Source organism: Carassius carassius, chromosome 9 (genome assembly GCF_963082965.1).
Source record: "Carassius carassius chromosome 9, fCarCar2.1, whole genome shotgun sequence".
In the NCBI taxonomy this organism is placed as follows: domain Eukaryota; kingdom Metazoa; phylum Chordata; class Actinopteri; order Cypriniformes; family Cyprinidae; genus Carassius; species Carassius carassius.
This window is the reverse complement of record NC_081763.1, coordinates 8,674,447-8,701,089: the sequence shown is the minus strand read 5'-3', so window position 1 is coordinate 8,701,089 and position 26,643 is coordinate 8,674,447. Positions and strand designations below refer to the sequence as shown.

General features: G+C 40.8%; 1 protein-coding gene across 3 annotated transcripts in view; it reads left to right on the top strand.

Annotated features, from left to right (window-relative positions):
• LOC132148857 (probable helicase with zinc finger domain) overlaps positions 1 to 26,643 on the top strand; it is a 55,243-nt gene that overhangs the window by 18,320 nt on the left and 10,280 nt on the right. For all 3 annotated transcript variants that reach the window (XM_059557600.1, XM_059557602.1, XM_059557599.1), the window contains exons 16-27: positions 321 to 499; positions 1,912 to 2,030; positions 3,100 to 3,245; positions 4,451 to 4,598; positions 4,774 to 4,957; positions 5,828 to 6,056; positions 9,682 to 9,886; positions 17,053 to 17,104; positions 19,972 to 20,150; positions 20,337 to 20,544; positions 21,509 to 21,591; positions 21,746 to 22,196. In XM_059557600.1, coding sequence (XP_059413583.1) covers positions 321 to 499; positions 1,912 to 2,030; positions 3,100 to 3,245; positions 4,451 to 4,598; positions 4,774 to 4,957; positions 5,828 to 6,056; positions 9,682 to 9,886; positions 17,053 to 17,104; positions 19,972 to 20,150; positions 20,337 to 20,544; positions 21,509 to 21,591; positions 21,746 to 22,196 — 2,183 coding nt within the window. The remainder of the gene's footprint in view (positions 1 to 320; positions 500 to 1,911; positions 2,031 to 3,099; positions 3,246 to 4,450; positions 4,599 to 4,773; positions 4,958 to 5,827; positions 6,057 to 9,681; positions 9,887 to 17,052; positions 17,105 to 19,971; positions 20,151 to 20,336; positions 20,545 to 21,508; positions 21,592 to 21,745; positions 22,197 to 26,643) is intronic.

Here is a 26,643-nt window from a genome sequence, read left to right as displayed (position 1 = left end):
TTTCTCTCAGTTCAAGGTCACATTGGCACACCACCCACACGAGTGTGTTCCTCTGTTGTCTCACTTTTAGTATCTCAAAATTTGGCCTGTGCTGACAACATATGAATTTCTTGATCAATAACCCTGGTTTTATAATGCACAGTTCATCAGTTCATGCGTTTCTTATAAAAATGATTGGTTTCATAAGTTTTTGATACGGCAAAGTTTTGGTTGAGTTGTACTTTGAGTGGATGGACTGAAATCTGTTTATGGTTTTGGGGGAGGAAATGACCGAATCTTCATTTTTTTGGGTGAACCATCCCATTTGTGTGTGTGTTCAGGGTTTATTTCAGGAACCGCTGGGTGAAGACGGTGCACCCGCTGGTGCAGCAGTACTGCCTGATCTCCGGAGCGTACTTCACCTTCCAGATGCCCACGCGACAGGATGTAGAGCGCCACCGTGTGGTCGTGGTCACGCTCAGCACGTCCCAGTACCTCTGCCAGCTCGACCTGGAGCCAGGTGAGCACACACAGACACACACACGTTTGTTTTTGTGAAAAGTGGGTTCATCCCATAGGTGTAATGGTTTTTATACTGTACAAACTGTATATTCTATGGCCCTACACCAACCCTACACCTAACCCTCACAGGAAACTTTCTGCATTTTTACTTTCTCAAAAAAACTCATTCTGTATGATTTATAAGCGTTTTGAAAAATGGGGACATGGGTTATGTCCTCATAAGTCACCCTCTCCTTGTAAGTTGTGTCCTGATGTCACAAAAACATGCCCACACACATACAGAAAGAAAGACATAACAGAAACGTGGCACAGCTGGACACGAGCGCATTAAACCCCTCCTGTGGGGTCGGCAGCAGTTTATTTGGAGAGGCTCATGTCCTGTGTGTCTGTGAACAGGATCTTCTGTTGCTAAGAGACCCGTCTCGTCTGTCTAACACACTCGGCGTCATTCACATCCAACGCTGTCGTCTTTTCATCTTTCGTTTGTCTTCGCACGTTTCTTAGCAGTTTAGTTAGAAGTAATTTCTGCTGATTTCTGACATCACACCAATGTGTTTGAAGGGGTGAAAGCTTATTCCCTCCAATGCCAAACATTTTGGGGTTTGTGTATCTTGTAGTACACACAGGCCTAGTGACATATGTGACCCTGGAGCCCAAAACCAGTCTTAAGTCGCGGGGTATATTTTAAGTTACAGCCAAAAAAACACTGTATGGGTCAAAATTATAGATTTTTCTTTTATGCCAAAAATCATTAGGATGTTAGGTAAAGACATTGTTCCATAAAGATATGATGTATATTTCCTACCGTAAATATATCAAAACTTAATTTTTAGTTCGTAATATGCATTGCTAAGAATTCATTTGGACAGCTTTAAAGGCGATTTTCTCCATATTTAGATTTTTTTGCACCCTCAGATTCCAGATTTTCAAATAGTTGTCTCGGCCAAATATTGTCTGATCCTAATAAACCATGCATCAATGGGAATCTTATTTATTCAGCTTTCAGATGATTTTAAAATCTCAATTTTGAAAAAAATTGACACTTAAGACAAAAGTTTTGTGGCCCAGGGTCACATATATCTGACTTAATAGGATGGTTGATTTCCAGATCGATTCAGAATATCTTATAGAAGAACAAAAGCACAGAATGCATCTCAAAAATCTAGTTAGAAATAATAAAGGCATGTTTACCATTAGTAACACCTCTGTGAGTTGTGTGTCAGTCACTCACCTGCACTCAAACTAACTATACACCTGTTCCCGTGAGATGATGCGTGCACAACCTCCTCTGTGGCAGAGCCTTTTGGGTTAATGGCTGCTCTGTGTGTGTGTGTGTGTTTTCTATTATTGATGCCTTCTCCTGGGAAGCTCCATGTAATGAATATTCCATTCCCGTGTGTGTTTCTAAAGGGATCTTCACACACATCCTGTTGGATGAGGCAGCCCAGGCTATGGAGTGCGAGACCATCATGCCGCTGGCGTTGGCCACTAAGAGCACCCGGATCGTCCTGGCAGGAGACCATATGCAGGTACCTGAGTGATGACATCCGCTCTAAAAAGTGGCGTCCATGTCTTTGTGGTATACAAACAGAAAACCAGAGAATTAGGTTTGTTACAGTCAACAGGAAGTCAAAATGTATCTTATTTGCTTCAGTAATTTCAAACCACTTTCTATTCAATAAAACTGTTTTCATAGGGCCTTAATTTAAATGTTTTCATTATTTAGTTTGTCATTAAATCATGCAAGTTTCATAATTTTTAGTTAATTTGACATGTTTGGATTGAAAATAGAATTCAGAAAAATGAAAATGAAATTCTGAAAAAAGTAAAAGGATTTCATAGGGCACAGAATGTTTTTTTTTTTGTTTTTTTGTTTTTTGGAATGAAAAATAAAGTTAATATTTGTCTCCAATTATTTATTTAAACATTTTCTATTAGGTAGAAACTAATAGAACCCCCCCCCCCCATCACTTCCTGCTGCATTAATAATTCATCTCACGCCCCACCTGTGCCGCCTCATGTGGAGGAGGGCCTCAGATCTAATAGTTAGGAATAGATTATACCGTCATTTCTTTAGTAGCTGTTGACCAGTATGGTATCTGGTATCTAGAGAGCAAAGATGAGATATAGTTATACAAAGATGGTGCATTCCTTTTACTTAAGAATGGGAGAACGTGGCTGAATAGTCCCGTCTTCTGAATAAAAAGAGCCAATCACTAAATGGTAAAGTCATCATGTCACTGCAGCCGCTGTTAGAAGCTGTTTGCTATAGAAACGGTGTTAAAAAAATAAGCTTTTAAGAGCATAAGAAACCGCATTTATGAGACCGTTGTTGTCAAATTTCATTGGTGATTTGCAATCTGAAATGTAATCGAACAGCTTTAGATAATTTGATGTCCCCCAAATCCATTCAAGGAGACAGGAACTGCACTTGAATGACTGAAATAGCTAAGCAACCAATAACATCAGTTACATCACTAGGTACAAGAACTAGTTCATCCAAAAGAAAAATCAAGACTGACTTGAGCTCAGTGAACCCAAAGGCCTCTGTCTAGTGTAACGCATTTAAGAGTGACTCTGAGCTTTCCTGTCTTCCAGCTCAGTCCGTTTGTGTACAGTGAGTTTGCGCGGGAGAGGAATCTGCACATGTCTCTGCTGGACCGGCTGTACGAGCACTACCCATCCGAGTACCCCTGCAGGATCCTGCTGTGCGAAAACTACCGCTCCCATGAGGCAATCATCAAGTAGGTGTGAACTTTTTCACACCGCTCTTCCCGAGGAGAGACAGACATGCAAACACACAAAGCGTTAGGTCCGTGTTGCTGCAGACGTAATTACGCAACAGATTCCCTCGCGCTGTCACTCTTCCTGTCTGCTGCTCTCTCCAGTTTTGCTTCAGTCTTTTGGATTGGTTTTTATGTAGATCTCTTATATGCATGACATAAATCAGTGGTTCTCAACTACAAGGACATAACCAAAAAATAAAAGGATTCTCATAATGTCATTGGTCTATGCATGAACGAACAACGAGCAATGCATTTGTTACATATGATGTTAAATAATTTAGTTTGGTGTTAACTAATTGAACCTCATTGTACAGTCTTACTAATCTTCCTTATTCATTTTGCATAACTCTTATTAGTTTAACAAGTCCTCAGCGGTTTACGCCGGGTGCTCCGGTTTCCTCCCGCAGACTTCGAACCCCGCTGTGTATTCTTAAATTACTTTATGTAAATCTGTCTGATCGTAAAACGTAATCCTCCTGGGAGCAGTCAATCCATGATTTATTATATTTAAAATGAGACTATTTTCCTCAGGGACAAGACAAGGCACTGCATGCAAAAATTGAGGCTTAAAGCCACACACACACACACACACACACACACACACACACACACACAGAGAGAACAGTCGATGCCAACAGTAACACATTTGCTGTAAATCCCTCTTTGGACATCCAGTCGTGTGTTTTGAGATTGAAATCCCACAAAACAGATCAAAGACGGCACACCTCTCTGAGCCGCGGGAGCCTCGTTGACACCCCCAGTGCTGGGGCTTTGGAAATTGAGTGCCAGTTTGTTTTTGATGCATTCAAGCATTCGCTGATAAGCCCCCCCCGAACCGTCCCCCAACCCTTGAGAAGTCAGAAAAATGAATAAAGCATCCTTGATTGGAGAGCTTGGATGTCAAATTGTTAATTAAAATGGATATGGCTGTCTTCAGCGCAGAAATTTACATGAAGTCAGTTTTTTTCTGTAATCATTTTGCATACAATCAACATATTTTCGTGCTGTGGAACATTTGAGTGAGTAATATTCAATTCGGCCAATGCAGAATGTGTTCGAATATATATGCAGAGATTTGAGTTATAGGTCTTGATAGTTTAAAGAGGAGCTGAATGACCTTTTTAAGGCCCTAAGTGCTGACCGTGTGTTCTGGCTGACTGCAGCTATACGTCTGAGCTCTTCTACGAGGGCAAACTGATGGCCAGCGGGAAGCAGCCGCCCCATAAGGACTTCTACCCTCTGACCTTCTTCACTGCCCGCGGAGAAGATGTGCAAGAAAAGAACAGCACGGCTTACTACAACAACGCCGAGGTGACCCCAATATTGACAAGAAATGCACTTGTTTGCGCTTCCGATCCATTAGATGGAGTATTTATTGTGCTGGAATTGGTGTAAACGAGCCTTGTTTCCATTTGAATGGGTGTGTGTACATATTGTAGCATTATCATTGAGAATCCATTGGGAATGCTCTGTTGTCCTTCTGTAGGTGTTTGAGATAGTTGAGCGGGTGGAGGAGATGAGGAAGAAGTGGCCTGTGGCCTGGGGGAAGCTGGACGAGGGGAGTATCGGCGTGGTCTCGCCCTACGCTGACCAGGTCTTCAGAATCAGAGCCGAGCTCCGCAAAAAGAGGATGCCAGAGGTCAGCGTGGAGAGAGTGCTGAATGTCCAGGGTGAGTGAAAGATGCCAGATCTACAGTGTATTTTAATACGTCGAAATTGCACAAGTTGTGTCGTTTCTTGAGGAAATGTATGGTAGATAGGCCATCTGAGATGTAGATGAATTTGTTTCTTTATAGGAAAAGATTTGGAGAGGTTCAGCATTAAATCAGTGAATTAACTGCAGTGAATGGGTGCCGTCAGAATGAGTCCAAACAGCTGATAAAAACATCACAATAATCCACAAGTAATCCACACCACTCCAGGCCAACAATTAATGTCTTGTAAAGTGAGAAGTTTAGTCAAAATGTACTATACTTGTTATTATGTCACACATTCAGGAAATGGTACAGGTGACCTTGTGAAGGAATATAGATTAGCTCCATTATGGGGGAATCAAAGTTGCTCAGTGAAATTTTGCAGGTGGAATCCAGTCATTTCAATAGGCACCCACGCAATCCAGAAGATAATGAGAAGGCGAAAGATTTCCAAGCACAGATATTGGAAAGCGTTCAAGTTAGTTGTGCAGAATTGGTGCTTTGACCAGCAGAAAGCTTCTTGGTTTGAAAGTGACTGTGCGAGCTGTGCGTCATACATCACTACGCTATTGGCAATAAACTTACAATATCGCTAAATGTGACCACAACTTTACACATTTCATTTGAGTAGAATATTGCAATGGAGGGAAGAAAATAAGGCAAAATCTGTTATTGGGGGATTAAGCACTTGTCATCTGGCAACCTCAGATTTGATAGATCTACATTATTAAAAAACCCGGCATCCAGGTATTTTGCAAATGCTGTTTTATGTTGGTTTCGTGTTTGATGACTTTAGGTAGCACCATTACCAACATGCTAATGACACGGAGCATCTGCTGTCTGTAGGTAAGCAGTTCCGCGTGCTGTTCTTGAGCACCGTTCGCACCCGTCACACCTGCAAACACAAGCAGACGGCCATCAAGAGGAAGGAGCAGCTGGTGGAGGACTCCACTGAAGACCTGGACTATGGCTTCCTGTCCAACTACAAGCTGCTGAACACCGCCATCACTCGAGCACAGTCCCTGGTGGCCGTGGTGGGAGACCCCATCGCTCTCTGCTCGGTGGGACGCTGCAGGTAAGCCTAACCTAAACTCAAAAAAATGAAGCAGTCATTGCGCTCTGAATGTTGTTGCACTCGCTGATGTGAATGGGCCTTTATGATTTGTGGGTAGACCTGTCTGGATGTGTGCGCTGGGCAGACAGTGGCTCGTTGCTGTTTGGTTTTGGTGAGTACCTGTGTAGTCAATGTCCCCATAGGAAGAGCTGTCCGTCTGCCTTCCTATCATGCACTTCACCGCTGTCAGCTTCAACTAACACGACCTTCAGACATTCCATCTAAAGAAGAGACATCAAATCGTTTGGCACCTCTCTTCAGGGTTCTCTCAGGAGGACCGTGTGAAGCCAATGCACTTGTTTACCATCACTGCTGTCTGTTTGAGAGACGAATCGATAAAAATAATCAACAACCAATATGATTATTGATTGATCTAGCTCTTTTCTTCACAACTCTCATGATTCTAGATTAGAAACCAAAGGAATTAATAAATATAGTAATAAACTCAAATACAAAGAAGCAGAAAGACCCCTAGGGACCTAAGTAATGGCACACCAATGGGTGCTCAACGTACGCTGTCAAGAGAATGCAGAAGGACACGCCAGATCTCATCAAAGTGATCCAAAATGTTTAACAAAAAGTACCAGATTTTTCTAAATGTCATAACTTTACAGTTTCTTTCACCCACTGTTTAACAGATGGGACTTTTTTTTTTCTTCAAAACCTTTTATATAAGTTTCTTTGCAACAGTAAGCCCATAGGACATCAACTGCATTTGACAGCATTGGTTTTAATTCTGATGCCAGTTCAATATTGATTCTTGAATTCTATCCAATGGTTCAAGCTTAACTGAACCTGCTCTCGTGTTTTTGTTCATTCGTTGAAAGGGAGTGAGTTTTTTTGATCGCACTCTCAATGCACAGCCGTGTCTGCAGATCTGTCTTTGTTTAGAATCTCAGTCATGTTTTGCTTCTGTGAAAACTGTCTAATTCTGTCTTGTGAATTTGTGAACATTTTCTGTGCACAATGGGTGCGATGCTATATCCCACAATGCACTTGATTCTGTACGTTTCAAATACTATTTGTACACAAAAAAAGCAGTGGGCAGTATTGAGTATGTAGCATGAAGTATGCTAGTATTTTTTTTTCTCCCAAGTATTGATTAAACGATCATCCATGGATTTAAGAATCAATGGTAACACTTAAGATTAGTGACCACATTTACATTCCATTCAGTCATAAATATGCATGATAATAAGCAGCTAGTAAATCGTGAATAGTGTTCTCTGATTGTCCAAACGAAGAGCGCAATTAATATGATTGATTTATTTTTAATATAAATTGAAACCTAGCCCTAATAGCAAAGGTGAGTGATGTTATCTAGCAAGTAGGTCTCTCTGTGACCTTTGACCTCTTGTGTTTTAGCTCTTTGTGCCATTTCTCTGACATGGGTATTATGGTGCTACCATGGATATTTTGTAATGTTAGGTATTTACTTTTTTTATAGATCAATTCTAGCTGGCTGCTGTTTAACAGATCCACTGTCTACAAGCGGTTTTGCATCTGATTCAGTCTGTCACTGTAGCTTCAACCTGTCAAGTCCTCATCAAGCTCCTGATTAGTTCAATCAGTTCTGCTTCCTCAAGGCCTCATCATATTGTCTGAAATGAGTTCTGCTGTTTGAGGAGGAGGGGGCACAAACTATTGCTCGCGGAGTTGGCATGCATTGCGAACACTAACTCAACTTGATGTCTCGAACTGTATGGTGCTGACATTGCTAGTGTTGTTGTGTGTGACAGTGGAAGATGTAAAAGTGCGTTGCGTTGCTGAGATCTGGACAGATTGCCCATCAGGGACGGTAAAGTATAGCACGTCTGCTTGAGTTGTTGCTTAGAGGATTGCGCAGTAAACCGTCAAGAAGTGCTAAACTCTTACATTTATACCATATTCACATAATCATCAATTAGTGTGCTTCAAGGCTGAATTATCCACTACAAATGGCACCTAAACGTAGGGTCGTCGTAAGTTTCTGAAGTACCTACAGACCTGGGGATGTACTTTGATTTCTTTGCTGAGCACAAACAGTGCCAAGAACATCTCCATTGACTTGTAAAAGTTTTCTTTTATAAAACACTTGAAAGTATGAGTAGTGGTGAATCCACACTTCAGAAATGCCAACTCCTGAAAATGATTCACGGATAAAAAAATTTGGCCCTTCATGGCCCCCTCTTTACTAGAAGTGCCTCTGATGCGGTCAAGCGATCCCGACCTGTGAATTATCTTCAAGCATCTCTTAACAACCATAAACTAATTCTACAAGATCCCCATCTGCGGTTTTCAGAAGCAGGAGAGATCAGCTGCTAAATTACGCAGTGACTCATTGGGTTTCTCCAGCCCGGAGTCACGGTGGAGGACTGAGATTGTTTGAGACTGATGTCACTGGAGTCAGGTTGTGAATTTGCCGTTTCAAGCCGCAGCGATATGAAATACAGCTATTAGGGGGAGAATCAGTCATATTCTGCCTTCTGTGTGTCAGTGTGTCTTTACCAGTCAGCCGTGAGATCAGATTTGGTTTCTGAAGTTGCGTCTTAATGTTCAATGGTGCACGTACTCTATTGTTTTCACTCTTGACCGAGTCAGTAGCTCCAGTCTGAATGCGAGCAGCATCTGGATTAATAATAGATATTTTACCCCCTTGGCATTCTCAGAATGGAAATCTGTACTTGAGAGTAATTGCCTAAAAGTAGTTTTCTGACTAACTCAAGCAACAAGCTAGTCTACAAGCATGTAGCGGTGCACCACAACAAAGAACTGTATTTCTGGTTTAAAAATCACTTTGTATTTCACACACAGGCTGAAAACTGCGTGCGCTTAAGGAATAACCAAAATGCTTTCTTAAATCCTTTTCTCCATTTTTGTGGAATTGGAAAGGCCAATTGGTGTTTGGGAGTGTTTTGTTTATGATTCACTGTTTTTGTCCCAGGCAGCATTGTGTTTAGATTATTTTGGTACTTGAAATGCGGCTTAATTTAGATTTTGATTGAGCTGTACTGATTAGTCACGAGTAATGTGAAAGGTTGTGGTAAAGTGGTTTATTTTTGTCAGTACGCTATGTGTGATTTTAGGACAAATGCTTTCAGTGGTTTTGCCTGTGGCTTAACAATCAGGCTGCAGTAGTTATATTGTGAGTGCATGAGCCGTGATCCAGCAGCAAAAGATTCATGTTGAAGCTTTTGGGTAAATTTGGCATCCCTAATGAAAATTAACCATGGTTTTATTATAGTAAAAGCGTAGTAACCATGGGTTTTTGGCATATTGATTACCATTTGTATAACCACAGTTTTACTACAAATACAATGGTTAAAGTATGGTTAGTGTGGCAAAACCATGGTTTAACTATAGTAACCAGGGTTTTTTTTTGTTGTGTTTTTTTGCAGTAAAACCATGGTTAATTTTCATAAGTGATATCTTGTTTTTAGCTGGCTGTGAACATGAAGTAATACTGTCTTTCTTTTGTAAATGTTAAATAGAATCAAGTGGGAAAATCCCAATCACAATTCAGTAGGCAGCTTTTATAATGGCATTTAGCTTTTTTTTTTTAAATGTTGCTTACTCAAAATCTCTGCATCCGTTTGGTCCTTCACAGAAAGTTCTGGGAGACTTTCATCTCCATCTGTCATGAGAACCAGAGTCTCCATGGCATCACCTTTGAACAGATTAAAATCCAGCTGGAGGCGCTGGAGCTGAAAAAGACCTATGTACTCAACCCGCTGGCCCCAGAGTTCATCCCTCGTGCCCTGCGCTCGCAACATCCCCAGGGTCCCGGCAAGCACCAGCACTCCCCACCCAAGGTATGAGTCTTCATCCTGCACAAAACCTCCCAAACACGAATAATCAGATTACTTAGAGATTTGAAGAAAGACAACACCAAGAACAATCCAGACTCATAAGAAAAGTAGCTGTTCTGCCCTTGATTTTATTAAGTTTCTCTTCCATTTTACACAATCTCACAATTGGGTTTATAGCACCTTCAGGCGTCCTCACAATATAAGAAATTCCTACTAAATGGGCCAATTTTATATCTCATCTCAGTTCATCTCTTGTGCACGGAAAGAAGGACCTGACAGTCACAGCGTCTGCTCGGACACGGGTCAGTGGCATCCACTGTGGAGGGATTGTTATGGCGTGCTGTGATGTGGAGTCATGCACGCTCTCCCCCGCTGACATTATTAAAAGGGTTTGGCTCTGCGAGTGTCAGAAAGCATTTGTCTGTATGCAAAATTAGCTATCACCTCCTAAGAACGAATAATATGCCAATCACAGGGTCTTGAAAAACCTGGTGAAGTCATGGAAATTTATTTCCGGACCTCTGTATAATAGAATAGATTTTCAATCAGGTTCTGAATTTCAGTGCAGGATCGTGCATAATATCACACAGTTTTTCTCGTTCCTTCAGGTTTATAAGGCAGGAAATTCCTGCTAACATTTCAAATTTGTTACATTTAACAAAGCATGTAGATAGGGCTGGACGATTAATCGAAAAATATTCGAAACCAAAATTCAAACCTCGAACCGATGTAATTTTCCCATGTCGGTTATTTCGTTTTTTTAATCCTGTAATACTTCCCCCTTAAAAGCATACTAACGCGTGTGTAGCCACATAAAAGCAAAACACGGAGGTGAACGCCGGTTCAACACATAGTGATGGCCTTGCGTCTTCACTAAACTTTGTCAGTTGTATTTGTTTTATGGTTTGGACATTCAAGCGATTAGATGATCAGATGTGTATTATTATATCGAGCTACCATGTTAGCGCTAGGGCTGTAAAAAAAAAAATCCACATTTGAATGCAAAAATGTGTCCGTTAAGGAGACAGCTTTAAGGCCCGCCCCGGGTATACTTCACATTCGGCGTTCTGTTCCGTCTCACACAGCTTCATCCGCACAGCTTTCAGAAGGCGGACGAGCTCGACGAGGAGTACCACTTCTGTCATCATTCACCTCGTGCATGCACTGTTGACAGCCGCGCACCCCGTCCGCGTGCAGGCACTTTTTGAGATCGCGAGGATGAATGCGCGGCTGTCCGCGAGCCCTCTTAATGACGAAAATTACATAATGCGGACGGTGCGCGGATGCAGATGGTCAAATTATACTTTGGCCTTTATCAGTGGCACACGAGATGCGATGACAGTATAAAAGTGTCATTGCATTATAATGTTTTTGTTAACCTATACAGTTGAAGCAACTAGATGCAGCGCTGCTGCGATGTTCAATCAAAATATTAAAGACTTTATGGTGGGTTTTCCCCATCCTACTGCATCTCACGTTTAAAGTCCCCGTGAAACGGAAGTTGCAAATGACTTTTCTCCAGTGTTGTGACGTATTTCCGAGAGAAACGGAATAATAAATGAGGAAAATAGTGGGCGTGGCTTATTTTCCAACTAGCACCTGATTGGATTCTAGATAAGTAGGTGTTTAATTAAAAAAAATGGAGGCAGATCTAAACGCAAGTTTACAATCGGTTGTTCACTCGGCGCGTGAAGTGCTTCGAGCACATCCGTGACCACTCTGTTATCCCTCCTTCCTCGAAATGTAAAAAATCGAGCTATCTAGACCGTAATGAGGGATTTTTAGGGAAAGGGAAAAGTGTTCCGTGAGTTCCACAACCAAAATTGCACCTCCTCGCCATCTCTCCTTTCACGCGCTGTCAATGCTCGCAAACACACAGGCAGCCTGTCTACTGTCAGTTGGAGGGGCGTGGTTACGGATTAAGCAGACACCAAATTCCTCAAGCCTACGTCATCAGTGAAGGTCCTCCAATGCAGAGGGGAGGGGCATTTTCAGATTTTGATTAAAGATTATGAAGCCAAAAAATTTTTTTGTGTGGATTGACTCGCATCGATGAATTGTTCAGCACAAAATGATCAATTTAGGCGAACAAAGTAAATGTAGTCAATTTTGATTTCATGTGGACTTTAAATGAAAAATGTACTCTGTGTTATTGGCTTTCACCCCTTTGAATTAAACTATGCATCCACACATGGTGCTGTTTTGTTTATAGTTCTTTAAGCTACTTAATTATAACTGGTTTATAAACATTATTTTAAATATTATGCATTTTTTTTTCACAGTCATATTTTGAAACATGCATTAGTAATATTTTGCCCAATGCACCCTCTTGTGGCATTAGCTGTGAAGTAATAAACATTAGCTGTGAAGATTGCGCGCACAAAGGAACGCAGAAACTAGTTGTCAGCGCTGTCCTGTGATTTATCACTAAAGTAGCTTAGAATCTCAAAACTTAATATAGTATATTTTTCTACGTTTGAAGGAACTAGGCTATTTACAACCCACAGCTTCACAATAATATAGAGAGGGTATGACTAATTCACACACGCAATCAGTCGTAGTGGTACTGTGCTAATTTATCTTTATCTGATCTTTATTTATCTCTTACACCGAGCAATAATCTGTAAGAAATGTTACGAACATAGATAAAATAACGGCTGATAGTGAGCTATGATGTTAGATCGCGCTTTCAATAGGAAAAAATATCTCGCCTTTAATAGTCAATCCTATTTACAGTACAAACCTTGTCAGTGAATTATGAGGGCAAAAAAACAAAACAGAAACAAAATAATCGTTCATTAATGTTAATTTAAACGATGTTTTGATTTTAGGCCATAATCGTCCAGCCCTACATGTAGATTAGATGTAAATAAATCTAGACATTTGTAACCAGGCTTCACACCAGCGCATCTTGTCTGCTCTTCAAGAAGTGTTCACGTTTGGGAACAGATGATAGAATTGTCACTTGCCTAATCAGGCCAGTGTTGCGTCATCACAAACCTGTATAATTTGTAAAAAAAAAAAAAATATATATATATATATTGAAATTATTTTAAAACCATTCGGTAGAGATGGTTTTCTATGCGCTCATAGTCGCATCCAAAGCTTGCATGCACAAAGCCGCCACGAAAAGACCTTGCAAGTATCCTCATAAACAGTCAATTTTTTCTTAAGTGAATGTAAACGGTTAAGATCGATAACTCTTGTGTATCAGTGTATTAAATAGGTGCAGTCAGTCTTAAAGTGACAGCAGCCTAATAAAGCTGTGCTGTCTGTCATAAATGTTAATCAAACAACAAAAGACAGAGAAAATCACTCAATGCTCTTGACTTGACTTAACTTAAGTTTTAAGGATTAATCTGTTTTTAATTCAGTTTATTAAATTTTTTATATTTCGTCACCGGAATAATACTGTTCAACCTAAATGGTTTCCTAAAATAAGTTATGGTACGGAGTTTAAAGGTCCCATGACATGAAAATTTCACTTTCTGAGGTTTTTTAACATTAATATGACTTCCCCTAGCCTGTATGTGGTCCCCAAGTTTCTAAAAATTTTAATCTGTGTAAATCGAGATTTTACAATCTTTCTCTGCCTTTGAGAAAACGGAAGCTCAAACGGGCTGATCTGGAATCTCCTCTTTGTGACGTTGTAAAGAGAAATGTTACCTCCCCTTTCTCTGCTTTGCCCGCCCAAATATTTACATATAATTCAGTCGCAATGTCAGGACAGGCGTTACAAACAGACTTTTATGATATGGATTCGACAGCACCGGCACAAACAGTGAGTAACAGTGTTCATTAATGCCTGATCTGTGATCAGTGATTTCTGATGTGTAGCTAATCATTCAAGTTCACACAGACTTTCTTTCTAAATCGTTTAATACTGTTTATGCATCAGTGAATCAAGCCAGTGACTAAACGATCAACTTCACGTTGTTTCTCTTAGTAGCATGAAACAAATCTGTTATTTAAATTGTGATTTAACTACTGAGAGCGATCAAAGAACGCTCCCTTTTTTCGGAGCTGTCACACATCGTGAGTATATCTTTACACTTGCCCAAACTGCCGTTACATTGAATGACGCTGTTATGCTGCACAACAAAGCTCTTACTGTATTCATGTGTTTGCTGTTAGTTGTGGTGAAAGCATTTTGTGAGAGAAAACGTGTTGCAATAATGACGAGATCACTGGATTCACGCGATAAACAGACTCTGTCTACTCAATACTCATCACTGCAGCCTTTCATGTGATGGGAAAAGATCGAAAAAATAATTATATAATCAACAAATCCACGATTCGTTAATCTCGACAGCTGTAGTGTATATATATATATATATATATATATATATATATATATATATATTTATTTATTTGAGAGGGGTTCCACATGTAATTCGCATTTCGAATGCAAAGATGTCAGCCAATCACAACAGTTGTCGTTTACTCGGAGTCTCACAGCAGACACGCCCCTTCAAACAGAGCATTCAAGCCAGAGGGGTATTATCAGGATATAAAAATGCTTTTTATTTCTAAATTTTAAATGTAAAAATCATACTAACAATATAAGTACACCTAAGGAAACATTAAAAAGCATTTAAAGAAAAGGAAATAATCCATGTCATGGGACCTTTAACTAAATACACTACAATATTTAGTGATGTGATGGTATGTTCTCTGCGTGGAGTAATGTCCGGAACAGTCACATCTTCTACTTACCATTAAAACAAACAGAAAGCGAACAAGTAGTCTAGTCATTAATTTTAGTCAATATATACCATGATAAATTTCAACATATATTTTTATATTGCTTCTATACTTATACTTGTAAAATAATGGAACATTAGTTCATGAATATTCTCTCAAACGTCATGGAAATTTAATCAATCAATCCTCAGCCCTAAGGGGAGAAAGGTAAACATGCCAAAATAGATGAGTGAGGAGACTTCCTCTTCCCCCTTTTTTTCTGTAGCTCAAATTTGTATCTGTTTCTCCTCACCCCCTCCGTTTCATTTGGACTAGCTATAGAGGATTATTGGCTGCTTGATTTAGTGGCTGCAACGACCCAAATGTTTTATTAGTGAATCTAAAAAAAACAGCTCATGTCATGTTTAACAAGCCTATTTACAATGCTAATCAGATACTATTTAAAAAAAAGATGCATACTCTACACCAAAAAAAATAAAATTATGTGTAATCTAATTAATTGAACTTCATTTAATCTGCAAAGGTTTTCTCTACATGTCGTGATGTTGGGCTTCGTGAGTTCCTATCGCGATGAATGATGGGATGTGCTTACACATAAATACCTCTCTGAAGTGATACTATACATGGTGTGGTTTTAGTGTGCGTCTAAAAAATAGGTCACCTAAAATTTTACATTAGCCGAAAATGTAATACTGTTTCTTGGGGGAAATCATTGCAATGTGCAAAGTGTGGGACATTTGGAGTCCAAACAGCTGATAAAAAAACATCACAATAATCCATCAGTTAATGACTGAAGTGAAAAGCTGTGTGTTTGTAGGAAACAAATCCATCATCGAGAAACTGTTGCTTCTGGACAAAATATGGGTGTTTTATCCATAATATTGCTTTCTTCAGTGAAAAAGTAATTTCATATGAATCAGGAGAGAAATATGCACAGATGAAGCACTGTTTCAAATAGATACAATTATTTGGGTGGATTTTGATGTGAGAGACAACAGGGGGTGGAGTCTTTCACTGGAGGAAGTGTTGTTATGGATTAATGACTATTTTAGTAGCAGTGGTTTCAAGTTAAAATGCCTTAATGGATTTGTTTTTTAGTTTTTTTTTAAATACACAGCTTTTCACTTTACAATACATTAATTGATGAACAGGAGTCGTGTGAATTATTGTGATGTTTTTATCAGCTGTTTGGACTCTCATTTTGACGGCACCCATTCACTGCAGAGGATCCATTGGTGAGCAGGTAATGTAAAGCTGAGTTTCTCCAAATTTGTTCCCATGAAGATGAGGGTGAGAGAATTTTAAGCAAATTAAATTTTTTGGGTGAACTAGTCCTTGCAGGGCACTGAGCTTTGGCCTTTTTAAGATCTGAGACAACCTTGCGCACTTCCTGTCACATGAATGTGCTCAAGTGACCAAGCCGAAAATATGCGTATTGGCCCATTTAAACATTCTTGTTTTGATTTTGCTTACCGCTCACCCAGTTTTCGCAATGTTTGTACCCTTAATACAATAACAATGATTTCAGCACAGCAACTTAAACCAGAACTTAAAAGGTCAAGAAGAGGAACGATATCAACCTCGGTCCAGAACAAGCTTTTGCCATACAGACCAAGGAGGGAAGAACTCAAAAACCCAATTCTTTACCAAATTACCACCATGTTATGGTCATCTCTGATGTATCTTGATTGGAGTGTGATAATTATAGACATTGCCACTGATTTCATCCAACACTTGAAAGGTATAATCCCCATTTTTTGTGCTGTAATTTTCCCAGGCTTTGTACAGAAAGTGGCTCATCACATGCTGTTGAAATAATAGCATGATTGGTGGTTCCCAGAATCGTGTTCACCCCAGAGCTGCCAGCAGAACACCTCAATTATACATTGATGTTGTCAGCATGTCATTCTGTATGCACTCAACAACATTGATCTGTTTTAAAAAATTGCGCTTTCCCAACGGTTCGCATCAACAGACTGATTTAGAAGTCGATGGCAGCACACAAAAAAAATACAAGCATTTTTTTTCCCCTTGTACGTTGCAGTGCTGTAATTCAGGCACCAAAAACAAGAGTTTGTTCCACTCGATCCACTGATTATCTTTGCAGTCATTGCTGTGTTTTTCTTGGAAATCATCTGTGTGCGCTCCCAACCGCCTCCTCAAACCGCCCTCTGCCCTCGTTTTACTGAAACTCCACTCACGTGGAGCAAACTCGCCAACAAACGTATCAAGAACATCTCAGACGTGATTTGCCTGACCATTTGGAAGTAAACCATTGTAACCGTTTTGAAAAATCAGTGCTGCCTCACAGTGATGCTCTTCCCCAAAGAAAGGGAAGCACTGCCCCCTGACCCCGTGACTATAGTTATCACACTAGATGCGCAAGACCCCCTTCCCCCTCACTTTCCCTATGCAGGCTTCATCCTCTTGCACTGATTCACTCAAACCCTCCTCTTCCTCTACAGGCAAAAGGACAGCTGGCCAATCACACTGAACCCTTCCCCCCTGAAGGCTTTGGTAAGTGTCTCTCTCTTTGCCCTCTTGTTCTTGAAGGTTTGAACGTTTTCACCCAGGATTCTTTGAATTGGGCGATTGTGCTCTCATTACATGTTCTCTAGCTCTGAATTGCTACAGCGTAATCACATCAATACCTGTCAATGTGTGTGCAAGTATTAAATGTGTTGGCAAAATAAAAACTAATGGTTAACAAACCAACAACCAAATCCAAAGGGGAAAAAGCAAGCATTGGTCTTCATTATTGCATAAGTACTGTCAAAATACCACATACTGGATGTTATTGTTATAACTTGTAATATTCAATACAGCTGTAACAATAATAATAATAATTAAATTTATGCATTTTGGAGACGCTTTTATCCAAAGTGACTTACATTGCATTCAGGCTATCAATTTTTACCTATCATGTGTTCCCTGGGAATCAAACCCACAACCTTGTGCTTGATAACGCAATGCTCTACCACTTGAATTACAGGAACAATAATAATAATATATATTATAATAGGATAAGTAATTTGTACTAAAACAAAGTAAAAATAATAATATAACTGATGTACTAATATGTAAACATTTTTATAATAATTTACTTATGTATTAGAATCAATAGATTAATAATGCCAGATTTAACTGTTTTCATAGGAGTTGACTGTTGATATTTAACATACTAGAATTGGCAGTATTAATATATAATATAATTGATAATAAAATTCTAATATTTGATTCAATTAATAATGCGTGAAAGTGAATAAAAACTGGTGTTGTATAATTAGTTTAGTGTATATTTAAATGAATATTTCAAACTTAAATTACCTTAATGTATTGATTTATCATGTATACTAGGATTGGCACAATTGATTTATTGTGTATATACTAGGATTGTAATATCCTTATAATCCTAATAATATCCTAATGTTTGGTATAACTTGTATATGAAGGTGTTATTTTCGGTTATTGAACGCTAATTGTGTATTTAATAGGAATTTCAACCAGGAATGAAAATCATCATCATTTACTCACCCTCATGTTGTTGCAAATGAATGACTTAATGGTTTTTAATAAAACCTGAGAGATTTCTGTCCACCAAAACACTAAAGTTTTAAAATGTTCATGAAGACAGCGTTGAAGTAATCCATATCATATTAAAGTTCACCAAAGTAGTGTAGTTGTTGTTGTTGTTTATGGCAAATAGTAGCAAGTACTGTACATGCAATCACAGTACTGTATTTCCAATTCTACCATCTTAAATACTTTTCCACTTTAACATTGCATACCTTGGCACTGGTGTGTTGGCAGCAGGTAATATAGTGGTAAACCTGTGTATAGATAGCTACTTAATATGAACTTGAGGTGGTCAGAGTTAACCGGTTTACATTCATATTGAGCAGTTACGTGGAGATTGTGACAGAGAGGTCAGCAGCTGCATTTGCCCCTCATGAAGGAGATGTTTTCACAGCCTTTGACCTCTGATTGAAGAGTTTGAGGATATTATTGGTGTGATGTGACAGTGCTGTCAGAACAAATCGAGGTCATTAGTTTGTGGAGCGCCGCTTGAGTGATTGTTGAGGCAGAAAGAGCGGACAGACAGCGAGAGCATAAAGAAATCCAATCTAGTGAACAGTCAAGTGGATCCAACTTCCTTCCAGCCTCACTTCTCGCCCCAATCAAAACATGATCCCGCCAATAATGTGTGGCAGCAGCGCCAATTCTTCCTGAATTACTTCCTTGGGTTGCCATGTGTCTGGGCAGATGACTTGGGCCAGGTGTGCTGTTCAGCGCTCATGAGAACATTTTGGGGGTGGCCGTAGTGTAATGATTCTGGGGGTGTTGGGCTTCAAACTGTCTGAAGCAGGGATGACCCTGAAATTGTTAAAGATTAGGGTGTATCAGGGCACATTTTCACACTAGAGCTTTTAGATCAGAGCTGTGTCTTATTGAGCAAAAGGTCTTTAGGAAAACCAGGGTTTGCACAAAGGAACTGCACACGAATCTATATTGGGTGACTCGCATGACATATCTAGAACATGTTCAGGTTATACTCAGTCATAAAATATATTTTTTATTTAAATGTTATTTTATTTAATTTATTACTTTGACGTATGATAATTATGAAGTAAATGTCCTTTATTGTCATTAAGGTCACAGTGCAATATTGATGGTTCAAAAAATATGCTTCATATTCTTTATGCAATATATTTTTTTTCTTTCTTTTTCACCTGTACATGTTCTTAAAAGGATCTTGTTAGATCCACTAATAAATAGTGTCTTGGGTATGACTCATTTGAACCCCGTTTACAAAGTTATCCTGGAAGTCCACACAATTAATGGTTTTGTGTGAATACTGTACATTCATCTCTTATCAAATATGAGTGCTAAAAATTGATGTGATCTACAGATGGAGAGTAGAGATTCTAATTAAATCAGTGCATAAATGAGACTTGAAGAGTTTTAATAAAACTATTGATTGCACATGTGCAAGTATTCTTTTGCCAAGACCCTTTTGGTTTTGCCAACAGATAGAACCAAAAGTGCCATTTTTTCATTATCACACATTTTCTTGCTTGTTAACAGGGAAAAACCTTCAAATTTGGGTTAAGGGTCTAGCAAATGTATGATTAAAGGAAAAATGCCTAGAAAATGTATTTAATCAGTGTTCATCAGGTTGCTTAGGATGAATGTGTTTGCTAAATGTTTTGTTGCCAATTGTTGGATTTCACCTACTTAATCACGATACAATACAAAAGAGCAGTAGTCCGAAATGATTCAGGTTCTACTGCTTTACCACCCAAGAGTATTAATGTAATATTGCAAAGTAAGACATAGCATTTGATTCCTATATTCTCAGTTTTGGTCGGTGTTTGTATCTTCAGTTCAGCCAAATGCTGCTGTGTTGATGGGAAACCCGATTCAGGCCTTTACTCCACCAGGAGCAGGAGCTCCAGCCTCCGGCAAGTCACCAAGCCCTGTTCAAAGAATCGACCCCGGAGCCAACATCCTTTATGTGCCCGCTGTCTATGGGGGCAATATGGTGGTGCCCATGCCTCTTCCAGTACGTTCTGTACTTTTTTCTCTTGCCCTGTAACATGGTTCATAACCTGTACATTTTTTTTAGATGTTTCAGCCTGTTCTCATGTTCTTTTTACTATCAGTTGGAATTTGGAGGCCCTTATCTCTCCAACCTAAATGTATTTACATGTACACTTATATGACCCTCACTTCACCTTCTCTTCACCAGTTGCCATGGTCTGGCTACCAGAGCCGTTTTGCTATGGATCCTCGCATCATAAGTCATCAGGCCGCCGTGGCTGCGTACAACCTCAACCTGCGGCCGGCAGCCAGTCGCACCTCACCTGTGCTGTATGGCTTCAATCACCCGTCTCCTCTAGGCCTGAACCAGCAGCCTTCCTCTGAGAAAGAACTACTTCAAGAGCCCAGTGGAAATGGTATATAGTGACTTTCATTTTAACAATACCGGTTGCTCAACTGATATGTGCCATTAGCAACAACAAGGTCATGGGTTTGAATCCCAGGGAGCACAGATGCTGTGGATGAAAATCAACCTAAAATATTCCTTTAATGTATTTCACATCAGGCTAGTTTGCATTGGCTAATAGTGCTTTTCCACTGTGTGGTACGACTCTGCTCGGCTCGGTTTGCGTTTCCACTGCAGTTCAGTACTGCTTTAGAGTGGGTGGGATTATTCACATGTCGTTATAGTTGCGACTGCCTCTGCTGCCGCTACTCGTGGAAAACTTTTTCCAACGAGAGGAATGTCTGTACTTCCACAACAGACAAAAAAACTTTTTGGTTAAAAAAAGTTGTGCTTGTTCAAAACTGTTGCGTTCAATCCTTGCTGGCTGGGCTGATTTAAATCTAGTGGTTCTTTTTCTGGTTGTATCACAAGTTCAGTGATGTGGGTAAGTGAAGATGCTCTCCAGCCAATCCATGATCAGCAGAGTTTACACTAGGGCTGCAACAACTAATCAATAAAATTGATTATTATCGATAATGAAAATCATCACACAGAGAGGGAGACACTATTCAGCACAAAATCATCCACTGTGCTGAAATATGTTGTTGAACATTATTTTTTCGATTAATAGGATAACAAATTTAATGTCAACTAATCGTTTATCAAAATAAGTTTACACATCACGTTTTGGTAACGGTACGGTTCACTTGGAACCTCAACAAAGGAGGTACTAAAAAAGTACCAGGTACTTTACCCAGTTGAAAACTCCCCAAAAGTGAACTGTACCGTGCTGTACAGCACCATGCAGTGGAAAAGCATCATAATAGTTCATACTTTGCCTTTACTTTCACTAACATTACATTGTAAATGTTTTTGAACTTGGTGAACTCTGTCTTTTGGGGTTGTATTGTGCAGATTTTTTTGTCATTCTTTAGGGAAAATCGACATTAATGGGAAAACTGAGCATTGTAGGCTGCTGACACCTGAGAGGAAAGCTCCTGAGCTGAAGGAAAAACAGGTACCATCCATCTGCTCAAAAGAGCACTTGTAACATGGACCATCTATCTTCACTCGTCCCCTGCATGCTCAAAACACTTCAGTTTTCTCCTACTCTTTTACAGCCTCCATTAGCGTCACATGTCTGTAATGATTGTACTTTCTCCTCTTCACAGGGAGACCCAGAGTCGGTGCAGAATAAGAGTCCAGAGCCCCAGTCCAACATGGGCTTCCCTGGCAGTCGCCTCATACGCAAAGACCCGCAGGCCCAGAGGGCCCTCAACTTCCACCTGGGCCCCCCACATCCCGGTTTTCCCCCTCACCACGGGAACAGCCAGTTTCCACAGCAGTATGGTCTATCACGACCTCCCCTCCGAATGCAGGCCCCCATCCACCCTCAGGCCTCCTTCCCCCCATCGTTCTTCAGTGGACCTCCAATGGCGCACCGCGGGCTGCAGTCTCCGGTCCTGGAGGGTGGGGAGGGCTCGATGGGAGCGGGTCCAGGTGGGGTGGCTGAGGATCTGAAGGGTGTGGTGAGAGGCCTTCCCCTACAGATGCACCAGCAGCCCCTGCGCATCAACAGCTTTGGAGAAGAGAGTTTGGACTCTCTGTTGGGCGATAATTTAGGTATGTATAAAAGCAATAAAGGCAATAAATAGATTTTGCTTAATTTTTTGATGGTTCTGAAGAAAAATATTACCAGTTTATTTTGAATATAGCCTTCATAATTAATAACTTCTTAATTTGCCATCGCAAAATATATGTACATTGGTGTGATACAAACACAGAACCAGTTTGGTAATTTCGTCCGGCCAGTGCAAAATTGCCATAACGGTGGATTTTTGGAAATGGAGGAATAAAACTAACGGCAGAGAACGTAATGGGCAAGTGCAGTTTCAGTGAGAGTGACTTTATTTCATTCTTTAGAAAAGTTAAGATCGTATTTTCTTTTGTCTTACCTCCATATAATGCATATTAAAGCAGCGTTCATGAGCACTGCGCTGCTTTAAGGTATGAACCAAGGAAACACTTTATCGCCGCTGTTCCATAAGCGCCACCTGCTTTCAGAGAGTGAATCTGCATCTCAGTCCGCCCGTCTGCCGTTTCTGTTTCATCCAGATCAGGGCTCATGCGACCTAGTTTCTCAATGGTGCGACTAAGAAAAAAAACAGAGGTTGCACCGTTGCGAACAGCCGTTCGAGGTAGGAAAAATGTCTTCACACGCCTTTAGAGAGTAATGCATCTTTACGGATTATGATTATAATGAAAATTATGTTTTATTTTGTTAAGTAGTCATTTAAAGCTTTCTATAGATATATTTATCATGTCTGTGAGGCATGTTTTCACTGAGTGTTGGTTCATTTTTGTACTCCTGTTAAGGACGACACTGCAGAAAGCACAACGTTTTGTTGATATTGTGAGTGCACACAAATAAAAGTAGACCCTTTGCAGTTACGAATGATGTATTACTCTTACTTTTATGAGCAAAAATGGTGTATCTACTGAAAAAATACAAGTGATCACGCTGGTGTCTCAGTGTCCTGAAGCGTCTCCGCACAAACTATTGGATATAGCGCATGTTTATCTGGGTCTAACATTTAAACATTGTTATATGCTTGAACTGTTTTATATCTGTAGATTTTATTTTAGGCAAGTCGTGATGATTTGAGAAGGCTCAATTGATCAAACATAGGCTCACTGTCTTCCACTGTCCGCTTGGTCGTTACTTAAAACATAAAACTTAAAACATAAAACTTATTTTTAACAAAAAAAAATGTTCCAAACGTTTTTCTAAATTAACTTAAAAAACGAAACAATCACTTTGCTATTACATACAAAACTGAACTATTTTAATAGCTGAAACGGTAGTATAAGCTGTTTTGGGAGTGTTTAGCTGTTCAAATCATTCAGACACAGTAAAGATCTGATCAGAATCAGTGTAGAGGGACCAAGTCTGGAAGATTTTGATGCTAGAGAGACCGTGGCCAGCTGGTTTAGCTAGGGCCAAAGATCAAGAAGACCAAACTACAGGAGTTGGCCATCCGAGGGGCATGTGATCGCAATCGAGGATAGTCCATAAGACACTGAGCCATGAGATGTTCAGTTTGAAGCATTTAAAACACTTAATTTAAGTTGTATTTTTATTTAATTTATCTTTAGATGTTTTCAGTTTAATTTTCAGCTCAGTGAAGCACTTTATGCACCAACACTTTTTCAGTAAGTTATCTTTCTTGTAGAATTGTGCTTCAAATAAAGAACCTGACCAGATTGTAAGTTAATCATTTAGGCTACAAGTCAATATTGCCTGTATGTACAGCAATTCTATTTTTATATATATATAGATATATAAGTGAACTTGTAAAAAAGTTTTTAAATGTGATGCGGTCAAAAATTTGGCTGCACCTAACTTTTGTGCTGGTGCACCTAAGAAAAAAAAGTTAGGCGCACCAGTGCAAAAAGTGAGTCTAGAGCCCTGCAAATTTTACATCGCCCATCTCGGTTCATGTCACCCATTTGCACTTATACAAGTTGATTGCAAACACCTGGCTGCTCAGGTTTGGTGTGGCTTTCTCCAAACTGGCCAAATATAAACAAGGTGTAAAATGTGGCAATGATTTCTATTTCAAAGAGAGCGCCGGGCAGACGAGGAGTTAATGCACCTGCTTGCGGTGAACTGTGTCTACAACGTATTCGACACCGCCGCGTCACAACAGGTTTAGTCTGTCAGTCTACACAGGACATTTGAACTGTGTCAGTAGTTCATAAATAAGACAAGGCATTTTACTGTTGCGGATTTGTCGTGTCGTATATTGCCGCATCCAGTGTAACATCACTGATTATAAAGAGTTTTATAGTATTTTCTCACGCTGCGCCGGTCGCGTCTGGCTTTATTTAGGCTACTTCATTGTTTAACTCTATTTCTTTGATATTTATTTTAATGAGTTGCAGGCTGCGTAATTACTGACAGACGTGCTAAAGATCTGACGAGTTAAATCGTGTGTGTTATAAGTGAGATGAGTGACACCGTTTTGAAAACCATTTCATAGAGATGTTCTTAAATGTGACTCGTATGAAATATATTACATGCACAGTTTTAAGGCAGCTTTAATTGCCTTTTTGGTAACTTCATGGCTGAGCACGACATGCATGCATTTAGTTTATTTCGTGCTTTGATATGAAAGGATACAGACTACAGTGCACACCGGCGCATTGTGCATGCAAAAAAAGAGCATTCACTGCAAGCTCAGGAACGTACCAGCACTTGCTTGACTCTCACCTGGCGCATGCGTCAGACCCGGGCCATGCGTGGAGCATGCGTATGAAACGTCTCCCATTCTCAGTCATTCTGCGATAGAAGAAAAGCACCTTTTGTCAAGAGAAAAAGTGACAGAAGCAGTAGTTGTAAGTGGGTTCTCTTTCATAATCTTGTGTTCGAGATCCACCTATGGGAAGGGCATCCGTACCTGACCTCTGCAGAAGCATCCAATTGCACGAAGTCTGGCTAGACAGACAGAAGCGCACAGCCAATGGCAGGTAAGGCCCCACCCCCTTACTTAGCGGTATAATAATGGCTGCAGCGCTGCTAGTCTCCAGTTGACATTCGCTTCTCGCGATCTCTGCATTGACACAGTTCGGTTGGATTACGCTGCTCACCTTCGTGTCTTCAGGAGGACATATCGATTGATCAGCCTCTGCCAGACGTGACTGTCGTCTCCTCAGCCTTCTGCTGTGTTCTGCATTCAGAGCCGCCCGCGCTCTCGTCGTTTTCACCTGCTCCCACGGCTGCCCGCCACGGATTTTTCCGATTTCTTCTCCTGTATGTCGCTTTCTAAACCTACCGCTTCTCCGGGGAATAGCCTATCACGGGCCTACCCGGCAGCGTGTGGAGCGCTCATCGCTGCTAAGGACCTTCACCCTTTATGCGTGGTTTGCTTGGCCCTTAAACATGCTCAAGAAGCCTTGGAGAACCCGGAAAATTGCAGTCATTGCCTTATGCTGCCCAAAAACCTTTTACGACGCTGTCTTAAAATTGCAGTGACCCAGTGTGCCGAGCTCGGTTTTTCTGACTCGGATGGGGGACACGATGACGACGACGTGCTACCGGGGGACTCCCGAGGCTCTTCCTCACTTGTTTGGGCTGACCAGCCCAATCCCGCATTCCCCGAAGAGGACATCTTCGCGGCAACGTCATGCTCGCCGACGAACCGGCCGGTACCGGCGATGAGGATGATGCGGCCCTTCTCGGGGTCTCAGAGGATGAGGAAGCCATCCCACCCTCTGGCGCTCCCCAGGCTAGCGGCCACGCAGCCCTGCCTCAGTCCATCCTCCTGGAAGTGTGTGAGCGAGTGGCCGCTCGCCTCAACATTGAGTGTTTCTGTGGTGGGAGAGCGCGCACCTGTCAGGCCTTCCTGACAGTGAGAAGCGGCGCATCACGGGCGCGTCGGTGGAGCCCGACCGGGCTCTATTTAGCCCCGCCGTCGCATTGATGCAACAACGGTGTGACGACAAGAGGACAAGGCCTTCAAGTTATGTCTTCCTAGGAAAGCGGCCCCATGCCAGGCACCCCCTGCGCGTTTGCCTAAACAAACGAATCAAATGAATTCGTTACGGAGAGAGGATCTCTCTCCGCAGAGAGAGTCCATCTCCCTGCGGAGAGAGGAAATCTGTCTGAACCCCTGCATGTTGCCCCTGGTGTGTCCACTAGATGGCGCCATTGCATCACAAATAAACCAGCTGGGCTTACACAGCTCCGCTGCGGCTTGGGTGGGAACACTTTTGAGTCACGAATGGGCTTGGCAAACTGTTTCATCTCCCGAGTGGGTGATGCGTACTAAAATGCAGGGATACAGACTGCAGTTTGCAATGAAACCCCCACATTTCAACGGCGTTCTCTCTTCACACACGGAAGAGAACGCCTCACACATTCTGAAAGAGGAAATATCCTCCCTCCTAAACAAGGCAGCGATTCAGGTGGTGCCCCTCAGTCTGATGAATCAGGGATTTTATTCTCGTTATTTCCTGGTCCCAAAAAAGGACTGCACTCTCCGCCCTATTTTGGACCTTCGTGTGTTGA